Below are 17,493 nucleotides of genomic sequence, written 5' to 3'. Positions count from 1 at the left end.
ACCCTGCAGAGGCCATGGCTGGACGCCCCCATGCCCCCCAGCTTTGCACGAGAGCGCACGAGCAGTCATGGGGTAAGCGGCACACTTGTGGCACACGATGACAGGGGCTCATCTGCAGAGCACAGAAATTCACCATCTCTTGCCCCCGCGTCGGGGAACGGGTCTGGCACGGGGATCTGCCACACCTACCCCCCCCCCGGTCCCCACCTGCTGGTACTCGGCCCAGGGCCCCTTCCAGCCCGGCTCCGGGAGGGGAGTAGGGCTGGGAGCCAGGACTCCTGGGTTCTCTCCCCGGCTCTGGAAGGGGAGTGGAGTCTAGTGGTTAGAGCAGGGGGGGCTGGGAGCCAGGACTCCTGATTTGCCAATCTTTGCCACGTCTTCTCCCCAAGGTTACTCCTGCGGGGTTAGGGGGGGTCGCACCCCCAATACCCTGCCCCACGGGTCCCCCTCTCCCACAGGTGAATTCTCCCAGTGCAGACAAGCCCTCGGACACACAACACAATGGAGCAAATTAAAGGCAGCAGCGCGGCCCTGGTGAGCGGCTGGGGAGTTGGGGCAGGAGGGGGCCTCTGTCGGTGTGCAGCGGGGGGCCCTCAGGAATCGCTAGGAAACCGGGCGCGAGGCATGGCAGTATGTGGGAGGGCATTGGGGGGCGGCGTCGGGTGTGTGCGCAGGGCCTGACGCCCCCCGGTGCCCCCTCCAATCCCTGACCCACAGCAGCCTCCTAGGAACCCAGCCCTATGGGTGAGTGCGTGCGTAGGAGGGAAGGTGAAGGGGTGGGTGGGGGATGGACACATGCAGCGCCTGGCACAAAAGGGTCCTGACCCGTCCCCCCCAACCCCCCGTGCCGGGCGTGGCGGAGCGAGAAACCAAAACAAACCCAAAGCAAACATGAGTGACGGGCACGGCGGCGTGAGGCATGCACGGGGCGCCCCCGGCGGGTGCTGCTGGCTTCCTCCATCCGTCCGTCCTCCTCCGGACGCTACCTTTGGCGCTGCAGGGAGCTGGGCCGGTCGGCGCCGAAGGGGCCCGCGCCGTCGGAGGGCCGGGCCCACGACACCCCACTCATCTGCTGCAGCTTGGAGCTCAGCTCGCTGATGATGCTGGCTTTCATGGCCGAGACGGGCGAGGGCTTGGCCGCCCCACCCTCCTCCCAGGGCAGGGTGGGCGAGCGGCGCTGCGGGGCGGGCGGCTCCTGGGCCGGGGCGGGCGTGAGGGCGAAGACGCTCTCGGCGCAGGCCGCCACCGAGATGGTGGAGCTGGTGGGGGTGGCGGGGTCGCGGCGGGCGGGGAAGGGCCGGGAACGTAGCTTGCCGGGCTTCTCCGCCGGGCCGCCGAAGGCTTGGCCGTCCAGGTAGGTGACGTAACTATCCAGCAGCTCCGCCCCCTCGCTGGACAGCCCCGACATGCTGGACAGGGTGGAGACGGAGCTGATGGTCTCCAGGTGGTGGTCGCTGCTGCTCCGGCTGTCGATCTCCTCGATGCCCGAGTCGGTCACCGCCTCAGGGGGCTCGGGCGCCGGGATCTGGATGGAGGACACCACCGAGGAGAAGTTGACGTGGGGGGCCTCCCGGGGCTCGGGCGCCCCGCCCTGGGTCAGCGTGGCCACCTCGCTGTCGTAGGAGGTCAGGCTGGAGGTGGTGGAGTCCAGGGCGGCGGTGGCGGGCGGCGCGGGCGGCGGCGGGGCGGGCGCCGGCTCCGGGGCGGGGACGGCGGGGGGCTCCCGGCCTGCCTTGGGGGAGTCGGGCTTCTCGAAGCTGTTGGAGAACTCCAGCGGCGGGGGCAGCGGCTCTGTGAAGAGGAACTCGTCGTCCACGTCGATGGAGGGAGCCGGCGGCGGGAGGACCAGCAGGGGCAGCCCGTTCTCCTCCACAACCCGGGCCGGCGCCGGCTCGCTCTCCTCCCGGGGCCGGCAGTTCTCCACAAAGCGCACGTGCAGCTTCTCGCCCCCGGCCCCCTCCTCCCCCCGCTTCTCCCCTGCCCACGGGGCGCCCTTGGGCTCGGAGGGGGCCCGGCGCCGGGGGCTCTCCGGGCGCGGCTCACCCGCCGGCGCCCCCCACAGGCGCAGGATGGAGCCGCCTCCTCCGGAGGGCTCCGGCGCCACCTCCCCGAACCGGGGCGAGGACGGGCGGGATCTTCGCTCCTCCGCCTCCGCCCGGCCTTGCTGCAGCTGCTGAGAGTGCGACTCCTGCAGTGCCCGCTCCCGGGCCACCAGCGCCAGGCCCAGGGGCGAGCCCGGGTCTAGGATCTTGCCCGTCAGCGGGTGGATGAGGGGCGGGGCGTTCCCACCGCCCGGCCGGGGCTGGAGCTGGGGCAGGAAGCTGGAGCAGACGGTGGTGAAGGCGCTGGTGGTGCCGGCACCCCCGTAGGCCTTGGCGGTGCGTGGCTGGTAATAGGTGCCCGGCGGCAGGGGCTGGGCGTAACTCAGCTGCAGGTAGGGCTCGGCTGAGAACATGCCCTCGTCGATGCTCTTCGAGTGCCGGAGCCGGGGCGCTGGAGCTGGCTCGGGCGCCTCGTCCTCTGGCACCTCGGTGGAGAGGAAGAGGGCGGAGCGGCGGCGGGCCTCGCTGTGCCACTCCCGGTCCCGCCGCGCCGCCCCCACCAGGGCCGCGCCGAACTGGCTGGTGAAGTCCATGCTGTTGTGGAGGGGCAGAGCCGGCACCGGGGCCGGCTCCGGCTGCCCCTCCGTCTCCATGCTGCTTCCCTGACTGCTGCGCCCGCTGCTGCTGGTGGAGGGGGCTTTGATGACGATGGTGGGGATGGCGATGGAGTTCTTCTCGGGGGCGGGTGGTGCCGGGGTGGGCGGCGCCGGGGCGGGCGGCTGAGTCTGGGGGGCAGCCCCTTGCTGCCTCTGCTCATCCTCCACCTTGGTCTGCTTCACCAGTGGGCCTTTCCGGCGCAGCGGCTTGGCCGGGACGTACATGGCGGCGCTGGCCGCCCGGGCCGGCAGGTTGTAGAAACGCAGCTCCGGGTGCGCGTGGTGCCCACGCCAACCCCGGGTGGGCCCAGCCTCAGCCCCCCGCTCCAGCTCCTGGCGGTACATGGCCAGCTTCTCGCGCCGGGCCGGGCCCTCGAAGGCGGCCGGCTCCTGGTGCAGCGAGGCCGGGTAGAGCTTCGCCTCGGCGGCTGGGTTGAAGGTGGAGCGCACGGCGGGGGTGAGGCGGCCACTGGCGGAAGGGGGGGCGCTGTAAGGGGGCTCCGGAGGGGAGGTGGTGGGGGGCGGGGGGATGTCCTCCGAGCCGGGGACGGACAAGCTGCGGCTGAATTTCATGGCTGGGGGAGCCAGGTAGGGCTTCTCATCCTCCACCGAGCCTGCGAATGGACAGACGGAAAGTGGTCGGCCAGGGACCCGGAATCCTGGCTCCCAGCCCCGGTTCTCCAACCCACTGGGCCCCACTCCTCTCCTAGAGCTGGGGAGAGAACCCAGGAGTCCCAGCTCTCAGCCCCTCCTGCTCTAAACACTAGACCCCCCTCCCTTCCTAAAGCTGGGGAGAGAACCCAGGAGTCCTGGCTCCCAGCCCCGCCACTGTAACCCACTGGACCCCACTCCTCTCCCCTCCTGGAGCTGGAGAGAGAACCCAGGAGTCCTGGCTCCCAGCCCCCCTGCTCTAACCCATGAGATACCCCCCCCTTTCCGCATAACAGACGGAACCCAGGAGTCCGGCAGTGACAGACGCCCGCTGCCCCAGCCCCGCTCCCCTCCCAGCCCGGCCCACCTCACCGATGGATTTCTGGCGCAGCATGAGGCCCTGGGGGGCACCGGGGGGCAGGTACGACGGGCGCTCGTAGCTGGGCTGCCCCATCCGATGCGGCTCGAAGTTTGACTGCGGAGACATTGGGGTGGGGGGTGTTAGCGCAGGCAGCGAGCAAGTGAGGGCACCGCCCAGGGCAGGAAAGGGTTAAGGTGGCATCACAGGGCAGAGTGATGGGGGCGGGGGGGATAAGAGGCCAGGACAGGGATAGGTGGGGGGGGTGATGAGCAGGGGTAGGGAGGTGGGTAGAAATGACCCACTCCCCTCTGAGAGCCGGGGAGAGAACCCAGGAGTCCTGGCTCCCAGCCCCCCCTGCTCTAACCCACTACACCCCACACCCCTCCCAGAGCTGGGGATGGAACCCAGGAGTCCTGGCTCCCAGCCCCCTCGCTGACCCCACTCCCCTCCCAGAGCCAGGAAAGAACCCAGGAGTCCTGGCTCCCAGCCGCCCAGCTCTAACCCACTAGACTCCCCTCCCTTCCCCTCCCCTCCCAGAGCCAGGGAGAGAACCCAGGAGTCCTCCCCTGCTCTAACCACTAGCCCCCCCTCCCCTGGTGTGCCCCCTCAGCGAGGCCCAGCCACAGGGCCCGGGGGGCCGTGCCCGTCCTACCTCGGAGGTGAAGTAGCCCTTGGGCCCCCGGGCCTTCCCCAGGGAGGGGAGCCCGCCGGAGCTGGGCCCCTCCCCCACGCTGATCGTCTGCTGAGCTGCAGCCAGGATCTCGTCCAGCTTGTCTGCGAGGGGCAGAGAGACGGAGGGTGAGGGGGGCTGCCGGGGGGGCAGGGGGCAGGGAGGAGCCGAGCCCTGCCCCCACCCCAGGCCCAGATCCGGGACCTGGGGGGTCTCTAAACACACACTGCAGGCAGCTTGGACTGGAGACAAGAGACCCTATGGATTGTCTGGCCCACTCCTGGCACCGCTGAGGTGGCATAGAACCCAGGAGTCCTGGCTCCCAACCCCCCCGCTCTAACCACTAGCCCTCACTGCCCTCCCAGAGCTGGGGAGGGAACCCAGGAGTCCTGGCTCCCAACCCCCCCGCTCTAACCACTAGCCCTCACTGCCCTCCCAGAGCTGGGGAGGGAACCCAGGAGTCCTGGCTCCCAACCCCCCCTCTCTAACCACTAGCCCCCACTCCCCTCCCAGAGCCAGGGAGGGAAAAGACGGTTACTCACCGTTGTAACTGTTGTTCTTCGAGATGTGTTGCTCATATCCATTCCATTAGGTGTGCGCGCGCCGCGTGCACGATCGTCGGAAGATTTTCTACCCTAGCAACACCGGCGGGTCGGCTGTGGAGCCCCCTAGAGTGGCGCCTTCATGGCGCTGAATATATACCCCAGCCGACCCGGCGCCCCCTCAGTTCCTTCTTGCCGGCTACTCCGACAGTGGGGACGGGGGGCGGGTTTGGAATGGATATGAGCAACACATCTCGAAGAACAACAGTTACAACGGTGAGTAACCGTCTTTTCTTCTTCGAGTGCTTGCTCATATCCATTCCATTAGGTGACTCCCAAGCCCAACTTAGGTGGTGGGGTCGGAGTGAGACATTGCTGTGTGCAAAACCGCTGATCCGAAAGCAGCATCGTCTCTGGACTGCTGCACTAGTGCATAGTGAGCTGTAAACGTGTGGACTGATGACCAAACCGCCGCTCTACAAATGTCCTGGATCGGAACATGTGCCAGGAAAGCAGTCGAGGAAGCTTGGGCCCTCGTGGAGTGAGCGGTGAGGTGCGGTGCTGAGACACCTGCCAGGTCATAGCAAGTCCGGATGCAAGACGTAATCCAGGAGGATAAGCGTTGTGAGGAGACCGGTGAGCCTTTCATTCGGTCGGCCACTGCAACGAAGAGTTGCGTCGTCTTTCTAAAGTGCTTTGTGCGGTCAATATAGAAGGCCAGGGCCCTTCGTACGTCCAGGGAATGCAAACGTTGATCCTGGCGAGTAGCATGTGGTTTAGGATGAAAGACCGGGAGAAATATATCCTGATTGATGTGAAATGTAGAAACCACCTTAGGGAGAAAGGCAGGATGTGGACGAAGCTGCACTTTATCCTTATGGAAAACTGTGTAAGGGGGCTCGGATGTAAGCGCTCTGAGTTCAGAAACGCGCCTTGCTGAGGTGATGGCTACGAGGAAGGCTGTCTTCCAGGATAGGTACAAAAGTGAACAGGTGGCCAGTGGCTCGAATGGAGGACCTGTGAGCTTGGAGAGAACCAGGTTGAGGTCCCACGTCTGAACGGGCTGACGTTGTTGTGGGTACATCCGGTCTAAGCCCTTGAGGAATCTAACGACCATCGGGTTAGAGAATACCGAAGACGCGAGTTCCCCTGGGTGAAAGGCCGATATAGCGGCCAGGTGAACTCTAATTGAAGATATCGCCAACCCCTGCTGTTTTAGGGAGAGGAGATATTCCAAAATGAGAGGAATGGGTGCCTGCAACGGGGACGTGGCTCGTTGTTCGCACCAACAGGAGAACCGCTTCCACTTGGCCAGGTACGTGGTGCGTGTTGAGGGCTTCCTACTGCTCAGCAGAATCTGTTGGACAGAGTGTGAGCATTGCTGCTCTGCCTGGGTGAACCATGGAGCAGCCACGCCGTGAGGTGGAGTGATTGCAGGTCGGGGTGACGCAGCCGGCCGTGGTCTTGAGAGATGAGATCCGGACATAATGGAAGCGGGATCGGTGTCTGAACCGAGAGTTCCAACAGTGTGGTGTACCAATGTTGTCTCGGCCACGCTGGAGCGACCAGAATTACCTGTGCCTGGTCTCTGCGCAATTTGAGCAGTACCTTGTGGACCAGAGGAAACGGAGGAAAGGCATAAAACAGGTGGTCTTTCCAGGGAAGGAGAAACGCATCCGAGAGGGAGCCCGGAGCTCGACCTTGCAGGGAGCAGAACACGTGGCATTTCCTGTTGTCTCGAGAAGCAAACAGGTCTATCTGGGGAAACCCCCACTTCTGGAAGACGGAATGTATGATGTCCGGACGGATAGACCACTCGTGCGTCTGGAAGGACCTGCTGAGTCGGTCCGCTAAAGTGTTCTGGACTCCAGGGAGGAACGATGCCGTGAGATGGATTGAGTGGGCAATGCAGAAGTCCCACAGGCGAATGGCCTCTTGGCATAGAATTGACGAATGTGCTCCTCCTTGCTTGTTGATGTAAAACATGGCCGTGGTGTTGTCGATGAGAACTAACACACAGCGGCCACGTAGGAGATTGAGAAATGCCTGGCACGCCAGGCGCACCGCCATCAGTTCCCGAACATTGATGTGCAGGGCTAGCTGGGGTGCAGTCCACAGGCCCTGGGTATGGTGTTCGTTGAGATGGGCGCCCCAACCCAGAGATGAAGCGTCTGTAACCAGGTGCAGAGAGGGTTGTGGGGCGTGAAATGGCATCCCCTCGCAGACCACATTGTGATCTAGCCACCAGGTGAGGGAGGTCAGGACCGAGTTCGGGACCGTGACCACCATGTTCAGGCTGTCCCGATGTGGGCGGTATATTGACGACACCCAGGTCTGGAGTGGGCGAAGCCGAAGTCTGGCATGCCTGGTTACGTACGTGCAGGAAGCCATGTGACCCAGCAGGGTAAGGCACGACCTCACCGTGGTAGTTGGGAAGGCCTTGAGCCCTTGAATGAGGCTCGTGATGGTGCCAAAGCGGTTGTCTGGCAGGATGGCTTGTGCACATCTGGAGTCTAGAACTGCGCCGATGAATTCTATTCTCTGGGTAGGTTCTAGAGTGGATTTGTCCTTGTTGAGTAGGATGCCCAACTCGTTGAATGTGTGCACTATTATGTGGACGTGAGCTCGAACTTGCTCTTTGGTGCGACCGCGTACCAGCCAGTCGTCTAGGTACGGGAACACCTGTATCCCTTGCCGACGAAGGTACGCTGCCACGACAGCCATACATTTCGTGAACATTCTTGGGGCCGAGGATAGGCCGAAGGGAAGGACTGCAAATTGGTAGTGCACCGTGCTTACCACGAATCGCAGGAAGCGTCTGTGAGGTGGGTAAATTGCGATGTGAAAGTATGCGTCTTTCATGTCGAGGGCGGCGAACCAGTCTCCAGGATCGAGGGAAGGGATAATGGCCCCCAAAGAGACCATGCGGAACTTCAACTTTACTACAAATTTGTTGAGTCCGCGCAAGTCCAAGATGGGTCGCAGACCTCCTTTGGACTTGGGAATGAGGAAGTACCGGGAATAAAATCCCCTGCCCCTTAACTCTACTGGAACCTCCTCTATGGCCCCCATAGCAAGGAGCGTAGAAACTTCCTGTATAAGAAGTTGCTCGTGAGAAGGGTCCCTGAAGAGGGACGGGGAAGAAGGGGGGGAGGAGGGGGGGATTGAAGAAAACTGGATAGCGTATCCCCTGTCCACCGTGCGAAGGACCCAACGGTCCGAAGTTATAAGGGACCAAGCACGGTGGAAATGGGAAAGGCGATCCCGAAAGGAGGGGGCTGGATCCTGGGGGATGACTGGGGCGCCGTCCTCGACCGCACCTTCAAAAGTTCTGCCTGGGGCCTGAAGGTGGTCTAGGTGGCCCCTGGTTCTGACCGGGTTGAGGGCCGGTCCACCTTCTTCTACCACCTCGCCCTCGCCTCCGGGCCGAGTCCTGTCTCTGACGAGGCGGGGGGGGGGGGGGGGGGTTAGAAGCGCTGAGGCTGCGGCCTAAATGGCCTGCGCTGAGGGCCCGCAACATGCATCCCCAGGGAGCGCATGATTGTTCTCGAGTCCTTGAGGCTCTGCAGACGAGAGTCCGTCTTGTCCGAGAACAATCCATGTCCCTCAAAGGGCAGATCCTGTAGGGTTTGCTGCAGCTCCGGAGGCAAACCCGAAACCTGAAGCCAGGAGATCCTCCGCATAGCGATACCCGAAGCCAGGGTCCTCGCAGCCGAGTCCGCTATGTCCAAGGAGGTCCGAGCCACCTTCTTACCCTCCTCTATCAAGGCCCCAAACTCCTCCCTGGAGTCTTGGGGAACCAATTCCTTGAACTTCCCCATAGAGTTCCAGGAGTTAAAGCTATAGCGGCTCAGGAGCGCCTGCTGGTTCGCCGCTCTAAGTTGCAGCCCTCCGGCTGAATAAACTTTACGGCCAAACAAATCGAGGCGCTTAGCCTCCTTCGATTTGGGCGCTGCAGCCTGCTGACCGTGGCGCTCTCTTGCATTCACTGATGACACCACCAGTGAACACGGTTGGGGATGGGTATACAAGTACCCATAGTCCTTAGACGGGACAAAGTACTTCCTTTCCACCCCTCTCGCTGTGGGTGGGATAGAGGCAGGAGTTTGCCATATCGTAGTGGCGTTAGCCTGGATCGTGCGGATCAGGGGTAACGCCACTCTGGATGGGGCATCCGCAGAGAGGATGTTCACAATGGGGTCCTGCACCTCCACAATCTCCTCTGCCTGAAGGTCCATATTACGTGCCACCCTACGTAATAGGTCCTGGTGTGCCCGGAGATCAATCGGGGGTGGACCCGTGCTCGTTGTGCCCGCCACTGCCTCATCTGGGGAAGATGAGGAAGATGCCTCAGGTGGCAAGGGATCCAAGGGCGGGGCCTGGTCCAATGAGCCTTGGAGCGGAGCATCACCTGCCTCTGGGTCCAGGACGTCAGGTGCGGGCACGGAGGCCTCCATGCCCCCTGGAGGAGGGCGAGAGATGGTGGACTCTGGGGCCCTTCGCTCAGAGTGCACCAAGCGAGAGGCTGATGGTGGTGGAGCCCCTTGAGCTTGGTGGTACGCCCACGGGGTCCAAAACGACCAGTGTGAAGGTCCCTGAGCGGGATCCTCCGCTACCTCCTGCCAGTGGCCCATGTCCGGATCATCGGCCTGTCCCTGAGGGGGGTATGCCGATCTCGATGCCCCATCGGAGGATCGGGACACTGATCTGGATGGCCATGGCGGTGCCGACCGCGCCGAGACGAGCTCCGGAAGGTACGGTGCCGTACGGTGCCGGCCCAGAGATGAACGGTCCCTGTGCGGTGCCGGCGAACGGTGCCGAGAACGGGATCGGTGCCGATGACTACGTCGGTGCCGAGAGTCAGACCTGGACCTGGAATGTGATCTTGAGTAGGCCCGGTGCCGGGAGCGGCCTCTCAACGTCGAGCGTCGATCGTAGCGGTGCCGAGAACTACATCTCGATGTCGATCGGTACCGACGATCATAGCGGTGCCGAGACGTAGAGCGGTGCCGCGACGAAGATCTTGGCCGCGAGTACGACCGGTGCCGAGGTGATATTCGGCGCCGGGACTGCGAGCGGCGTGGGGACCTGCTTCGGGACCTGGACCGGTGCCGTGGTTCCAGCCCTTGCGATGGAAGGCGCATCAAGGCAGGTTTCCCTCTAGACTGGACCGGACGAGTCAATGGTGCCGTCGGTGCCGGTGGTTGAGGCGGTGCCGGCTCCGTGAGAGCTATTAAGTCTCTTGCCGCCGCGAAGGTCTCTGGAGTTGACGGGAGGCACTGTATCACCGCCGGTCTCGGTGGAGACGCTATCTGCACCGGACTCAACGGCCTCGGAGCCGGAGTCGACGGTGCTGGAGTCACCTGTTTTCGGTGCTCCACAGGCGGACGCGGCTCTACCCCCGGCACTGGGGGAGCCGGCGTCTTCGGCACGGAGGTCCCCGTCTTATGGGCTTTTTTATGCCCGGGGGATAATGACCGGCGCCGAGGCACTTGTTGTGCTTGCGGTGCCGATGAGGTCCGCGTGGTCGGCAAGGCCGGTGCCGCCGGGGCACTGCGCACCGAGGTGCTAGGTGCCGGGGCCTGACTCGTTGATGGAGCGTCCGGACTAAGTGCCGCCTCCATAAGGAGTTGCCGGAGCCGAAAGTCCCGCTCCTTCTTGGTCCTTGGTCTGAAGGCCTTACAGATCTTGCACTTATCTGTTTGATGGGACTCTCCCAGGCACTTCAGACAGGAGTCGTGCGGGTCGCTCGTGGGCATAGGCTTAGCGCAGGAGGCGCACTGCTTGAAGCCGGGAGCGTTGGGCATGAGCCCGGCCCCGCGGCCGGGGGAGAAAGGGGGAGACGACCCCCTTAATCCCCTGAACTACTATAACAACCGAACAATTTTTTTTTTTTTTTTTAAACTATTTAACTATTTAACTATAAACAACTAGAACTATAACTATAACTGTGAATAACTAACTAAGCTAGGGAGAGTGGAGAACAGCTATGCCGTGCTCCACAGTTCCAACGACCGTCAGGGGCGGTAAGAAGGAACTGAGGGGGCGCCGGGTCGGCTGGGGTATATATTCAGCGCCATGAAGGCGCCACTCTAGGGGGCTCCACAGCCGACCCGCCGGTGTTGCTAGGGTAGAAAATTCTCCGACGATCGTGCACGCGGCGCGCGCACACCTAATGGAATGGATATGAGCAAGCACTCGAAGAAGAACCCAGAAGTCCTGGCTCCCAACCCCCCCACTCTAACCACTAGCCCCCACTCCCTTCCCAGAGCCAGGGAGGGAACCCAGGAGTCCTGGCTCCCAACCCCCCCTCTCTAACCACTAGCCCCCACTCCCCTCCCAGAGCCAGGGAGGGAACCCAGAAGTCCTGGCTCCCAACCCCCCCACTCCCCTCCCAGAGCCAGGGAGGGAACCCAGAAGTCCTGGCTCCCAACCCCCCCCACTCTAACCACTAGCCCTCACTGCCCTCCCAGAGCCAGGGAGAGAACCCAGGAGTCCTGGCACCCAGCCCCCACCCCACGCTCTGACCCACCGGACCCCACTCCCCTCCCTTACTCAGCGCCATCTGATAGACCGTCCTCTTCTTCTCCGTGGCCAGCGCCGGCTCGTAATCTGCAGGGACAGGAGAAGGAGGGAGACTGTGACACAAGGCGGGGGTGTGGGGGGGTCACTCTGAGTAGCAGGGTGGGGGGGTAACAGTGAGACCCGGGTGGGGGGAGCTGGCATGGGGGAGGAGCAGCGGAGCGGGGAGCGTGAGCTGGGGGGCTGGTGCGTGGAGATTGGGGGAGGGTGAGCGGGAGGAGGGGGTGCAGGGCGGCTGGGGGGGCGCAGGCACAGGCAGGTGTGGGGGGGAACGGCCCGGGGGGGCACAGAGGCTGGCGTGGGGAAGCAGTGGAGGAAGCTCATGGGGGGCTGAGGGTGGGGCTGTGCCCGGCCCCAGCTCACACTCACCACTCCTCTTCTTCCAGGGGGAGACTGGGGGAGACACCGAGAGGGGACAGCATTAGAGATCGGGGGGCCCCGGTCCCCCACAGCTCTGGGGCAGACGCCTCTGCCCCCCGAGGTGCCGGTGCACAGAGCCTGGGAAAGAACTGGGCCCCCCACCCCGTCCCACCACCGGGCCGGGCGTCCCCCTCCCACCGGCCTCCCCACTCCCATCCCTCAGCCCCCCCTCCCCCCGCTACCCCCACTCCGCACCAGGGACTCAGACAGGGGTACCCCTGGGCAGAGATGGGGGGCACTGCCCGGGGGGGGACGGGACATACCTTTCTCCACTGCCAGGTGCCAAGGGGGTCCCGGGTCCCAGAGGGCCAGGGGGAGGGAGAGACAGAGAGTGTGAGAGCCCTGCCCCAGAGCCCGCCCCCCACCACAGACCCCTGCCCCAGCAGAGACCCCTCCCCCATCCCTTGGGACCTCCCCCGCCCCCACCACAGACCCTTCCCCCATCCCACCACAGACCCCTCCCTGTCCCCTCTGGGGACCCTCCCCTGCCCCCACCATAGACCCCTCCCCATTCCCCTTGGGACCTCCCCCGTCCCACCACAGACCCTTCCCCCATCCCCTCTGGGGACCCTCCCCCGCCCCCACCACAGACCCTTCCCCCATCCCCTCTGGGGACCCTCCCCAGTCCCACCACAGACCCCTCCCTGTCCTCTCTGGGGACCCTTACCCGCCCCCACCACAGACCCCTCCCCATTCCCCTTGGGACCTCCCCTGCCCCCAGCACAGACCCTTCCCCCATCCCCTCTGGGGACCCTCCCCCGTCCCACCACAGACCCCTCCCTGTCCCCTCTGGGGACCCTCCCCCGCCCCCACCACAGACCCCTCCCCATTCCCCTTGGGACCTCCCCCATCCCACCACAGACCCCTCCCCCTTCCCCTCTGGGGACCCTCCCCTGTCTCATCACAGACCCCTCTAGGGACTATCAGCCTCCTCCCCCACTTCCAGCACAAAGCCTTCCCCACATACCTCCCAATTCCCCCAACCCCACCCCCCGCCCTCCCCCTTACCCATCTCCTCCAGCTCAGAGGTCATGGATTTGGAGCGCAGCGAGATGGCTGGGGGGGGCAGTCGTTTCGTCTGCTGGGGAGCCGCTGTAGGGGGGCAAAGGGGCTCCCAGGTGAGGGGACAGCTGGACAGACACTGAGATTCCCCCCCGATCCCCAAGCACAGGAGCCCACTCCCCTCCCAGAGCTGGAAGAGAACCCAGGAGTCCTGGCTCCCAGCTCCCCCTGCTCTAACCACCAGCCCCCACTCCCCTCCCAGAGCCAGGAGAGAACCCAGGAGTCCTGGCTCCCATCTCCCCCCACAAACACTAGACCCCACTCCCCTCCCAGAGCTGGGAGAGAACCCAGGAGTCCTGGCTCCCAGCCCGCCCTGCTCCAACCACCAGACCCCACTCCCCTCCCAGAGCTGGGGAGAGAACCCAGGAGTCCTGGCTCCCGGCCTGCCCTTCTCCAACCACCAGACCCCACTCCCCTCCCAGAGCCAGGGGTGGAACCCAGGAGTCCTGCCCCCTGTGTGGAGGAGGCATTGGGGGGCGGGGCAGACGGCACCTTTCTTTCTCATGGCCTCTTCCATCTCAGGGTTCCTGGTTACCATGACGACCTTCACCATCAGGTTGTTGCCCCCCTGGCGAATCATGTTCACAACCTGCCGGTGCCCAACCTTCACCACGTTCTGCCCGTTGACCTGGGGGGCAAGGGACAGGGTCAGGGGAGCCCCTGCTCGCTCAGCCCCTTGACCTCCAGCCCTGCCGGTGCCCCTCACTCACGACCCGCAGCCCCTGCTAGCCCAGCCCTGCCTCCCCGACCCCCCAGCTCTGCCGGTGCCCCTCACTCACGACCCGCAGCCCTCTGCTAGCCCAGCCCTGCCCCCCCGACCCCCCAGCTCTGCCGGTGCCCCTCACTCACGACCTGCAGCCCCCTGCCAGCCCTGCCCTGGGCTGCCCCCAGCTCCTCCAGTGCCCCTCACTTGTGACAGGAGGGGGTGGGGAGTGACTCCCCCATCGCTCCGAGGGGAGTAACCCCCCCCACACACACACACCGTTACCTCAATCAGAAAGTCCCCCATGCGGAGGCCGGCGCGCCAGGCCACGCCCCCCTCATCCACGGACTCCAAGTACTGCAGGGCGGGGAAGGCCGGGGTGGGCGTGAACTCCTCGATCGGGGTCTGCGCTGTGGGGAGAGCGCGGGGTCAGCGGCGGGAAGGGGAAGATGTTTCGGGAACCCTCCTGTCCACCTTCCCCCTGGGCAGCTCCTCCCGCTGCACCCCCCGCCCGGGACAGACCCCTCCATGGGCCCCCTCTGAGGCACCCTTCCGGGCTGCGCCAGCCCTGGGGGACCCCTCTATGGCCTCCCAGCCCCTGCTTTCCCCCCCCCGCACAGTGGCCCCCTCACCCTTGGCTCCACGTAGGACGAAACCGAACCCCTCGTTGTCCTTCTTCTGCAGCAAAACCGTCTTCTCCTTAATGATGTAGTCACTGCAAGAGATGGGGGGGGACGTCGGGGGGTTCAGGAGCGCTCGCTGCCCTGCCCCTGCCCCGCACCGCAGCTACGGACTCTGCTGCACACCAGGGACACTGGCTGCAGTCTGGAGCCTTGCTGCATGCAGTGTACACGCACTGCGATTGCCCCCTCCCTGCATGCAGTGAACCTGCACTGCCATCGGTCCTTCTCCACATGCACTGCGCTCGCCCTGCGATCACCCCCTCTCATCACATGCAGGGCGCTTGCCCTGCGATCACCCCTTCTCCGCCTGCAGGGCGCTCACCCTACGATCACCCCTTCTGTGTGTGCAGTGCACTTGCACTGCAAATGCAGGGAGCACAGTGTCCTCTGCAGGGACAGACCCCACACATCACATGCTGGGAGCTCACACTGCGCTGACAGACCCCACATGCTTCATGCAGTGCACTCACAAGACCTCCCAGCTGTGTGCAGTGCCCTCTCACTGCAGTCACAGACCAGCGCAGTGTGCTCACACTGCAATCAGATGCCCCTCGCTGGGTGCAGTGCACTCTAACTACAATCACAGATATCCACTGTGTGCAGAGAGTTTGCACAGCAATCGCAATCCCACCATGTTCCAATGACAGACCCCCAACTCACAATACAATCACAGCCCCACACATGCGGTGTGCAGGGTGCTCTCAATGTGATCACAGCCCCTCTCCGCACTGCATGCAGTGCCCTCGCCCTGAGACTGTAGGGAAGATGGTGTCCATGCTGCCCACTACTGGGCCAGAAGCAGTTGTGTGCAGGGCGCTGACACTGCACGTGGACACCATGTGCTGTATACAATGTGTTCACTGTCATCACAGAACCACACTGCAATCAGACACCCACTGGAATTACACGTCCCCCTCTGTTTGCAGGGTGCTTGCACTGCGATCAGAGATACCACACCCAGCTTGCAGTGAACGCTCCCTGCGATCAGACCTCCCCGCTCCACTCCATCACAGATACCAGACACGTTCTGCAGTGCGCATTCACTGCAATCACAGACCGTCCGCTGTGTGTTCCCACTGCAACCACAGATCCGAGGAGAGTCCAGTGAACTCTGCTATCACAAGACCTTCCCTTCTTCACTGCCTGCAGTGTGTTCTCACTGCTTCCAGATCCCACGGCTAGCACGGCTCTCCCGGGGCACTGCCACCCCACACTGGCATCACCCACCTTTAACTGCCAGCAGCCTCACCCCTAGGTGTGTCCCTAGGGGACCCCTGATCTGCACTTTCCTCCTGTCCGAGCAGGCCCCCAGGCAGCCACCTCCAACAGTGGTTGCACATCCTATGCACAGACCCAGGCATACTTGTGACAGACCCCCCTCCAGCCCCCAAGACTTGTGCATTCTGGTATGTTCACGCACACCCCTACCCCCGTGTAGGGCACACCAGGGCTGCCCAGAGGTGGGGGCAAGTGGAGTAATTTGCCCCGGGCCCTGGGCCCCACAGGGGCCCCCACGAGAATATAGTATTCTATATTATTGCAACTTTTTTTTTATGGAAGAGGCCCCCAAAATTGCTTTGCCCCAGGCCCCCTGAATCCTCTGGGGCAGCCCTGGGGCACACACACACTCACATCCCTCCCTAGAAGCTCACACACACACACAGCATCTTTCCACCCAAATCTGAGCACACAACTCAGTTAAGCAGCAGCTGCAGAAACAGGGTCCCTGCAAACACACACAAGTTACACCCCCAGACACTGGAACACTGAGGGATACACACACACACACACACAGGAGGTACACAAGCACATACATAGCAAAGCGCACACGCAGAGGGATGTGTGCGAGTGCACACATGCATGCACTCAGGGCTATGCACACACAACTACGTGCACAGAGCTATGCGCACGCCCACACACACAGCTACACACACAGCTGGCTATGTACACACACAGCTGGCTACACACACACAGCTGGCTATGTATACACACACACACACACACACACAGCTACAGACACACAGAGCTGGCTACATGCACACACACACACAGCTACAGACACACACACAGCTGGCTACATGCACACGCAGCTACACACACACACACAGAGCTGGCTACACACACACAGCTACACACACACACAGAGCTGGCTACACACACACAGCTGCACACACACAGAGCTGGCTACACACACACACACACACAGCTAGCTACACACACACACACAGCTGGCTACACACACACACAGCTACACACACACAGCTGGCTACACACACACACACACACAGCTGGCTACACGCACACACACACACAGCTGGCTACACGCACACACAGCTACACACACACACACACAGCTGGCTACACGCACACACACACACACACAGCTGGCTACACGCACACACAGCTACACACACACACACAGCTGGCTACACACACACACACAGCTGGCTACACACACACAGCTGCACACACACAGAGCTGGCTACACGCACGCACACACAGCTACACACACACACACAGCCCGGGCTGCGCAGAGCCCAGGCCGCCAGGCCCGCGGGCGGGGGGGGGGGGGGGGAGGATTGGTGGTGCTGGGGCCGCAGGGGGGAGGCGCGCAGCGCTGCGCGGAGGCTGCGCCGCGCGTCCCCCCCCCCGGTGCGCAGCGGGCGGGCAGCGCGGGGGATGAATGACTGGAGTGAATGGAGCTGGCTGTGAATGGCGGGCGGGCGGCGCTGGGTGTGGGGGGGGGCGGCGCTGCGCGGGGGGGGCCCTACCTGTAGATGTACCAGACGCTCCGGCGCCGAGGCCCCAGCGCGGGCCAGCTGGAGGAGAGCGGGGGCTGGGTCCCTGCATCGCGCCCCGCCATCGCCGGGAGCGGGAGGGGGGGGCCCGGCGGCGCAGGGGGGGGGGCCGGCGGCGCGGGAGGGGGGGGCGCACAATACTCACATCATGGCCCCCACCGGCTGCGAACTGGGGCCGGAGCCGGGCGGGCAGCGCCGGGACTGGGGGGGCGGGGGGGGAGTTGGGCTGGGGGGGGGGCAGGACGCGCAAGGCAGAGACGCTGCTGCGCCGCCGCTGCGCTCCGGCTAGCCGGCTCCGTTAACCCCTTCGGCTCCGGCGAGCG

At 63.9% G+C, this 17,493-nt stretch overlaps 1 protein-coding gene across 1 annotated transcript in view; it reads right to left on the bottom strand.

Annotated features, from left to right (window-relative positions):
• SHANK1 (SH3 and multiple ankyrin repeat domains 1) overlaps positions 1-17,493 on the bottom strand; it is a 49,117-nt gene that overhangs the window by 1,674 nt on the left and 29,950 nt on the right. The window contains exons 15-23 of the mRNA XM_054014989.1: positions 14,322-14,404; positions 13,975-14,099; positions 13,479-13,614; positions 12,933-13,016; positions 11,874-11,897; positions 11,478-11,534; positions 4,363-4,484; positions 3,722-3,824; positions 987-3,312 (exon numbers count right to left, since the gene is read on the bottom strand). Of these exons, the coding sequence (XP_053870964.1) occupies positions 987-3,312; positions 3,722-3,824; positions 4,363-4,484; positions 11,478-11,534; positions 11,874-11,897; positions 12,933-13,016; positions 13,479-13,614; positions 13,975-14,099; positions 14,322-14,404 (3,060 nt within the window). The remainder of the gene's footprint in view (positions 1-986; positions 3,313-3,721; positions 3,825-4,362; positions 4,485-11,477; positions 11,535-11,873; positions 11,898-12,932; positions 13,017-13,478; positions 13,615-13,974; positions 14,100-14,321; positions 14,405-17,493) is intronic.

The sequence above is a fragment of the Malaclemys terrapin genome (assembly GCF_027887155.1).
Source record: "Malaclemys terrapin pileata isolate rMalTer1 chromosome 20 unlocalized genomic scaffold, rMalTer1.hap1 SUPER_20_unloc_2, whole genome shotgun sequence".
In the NCBI taxonomy this organism is placed as follows: Eukaryota; Metazoa; Chordata; order Testudines; family Emydidae; genus Malaclemys; species Malaclemys terrapin.
This window is presented reverse-complemented; position numbering and strand designations above follow the sequence as displayed.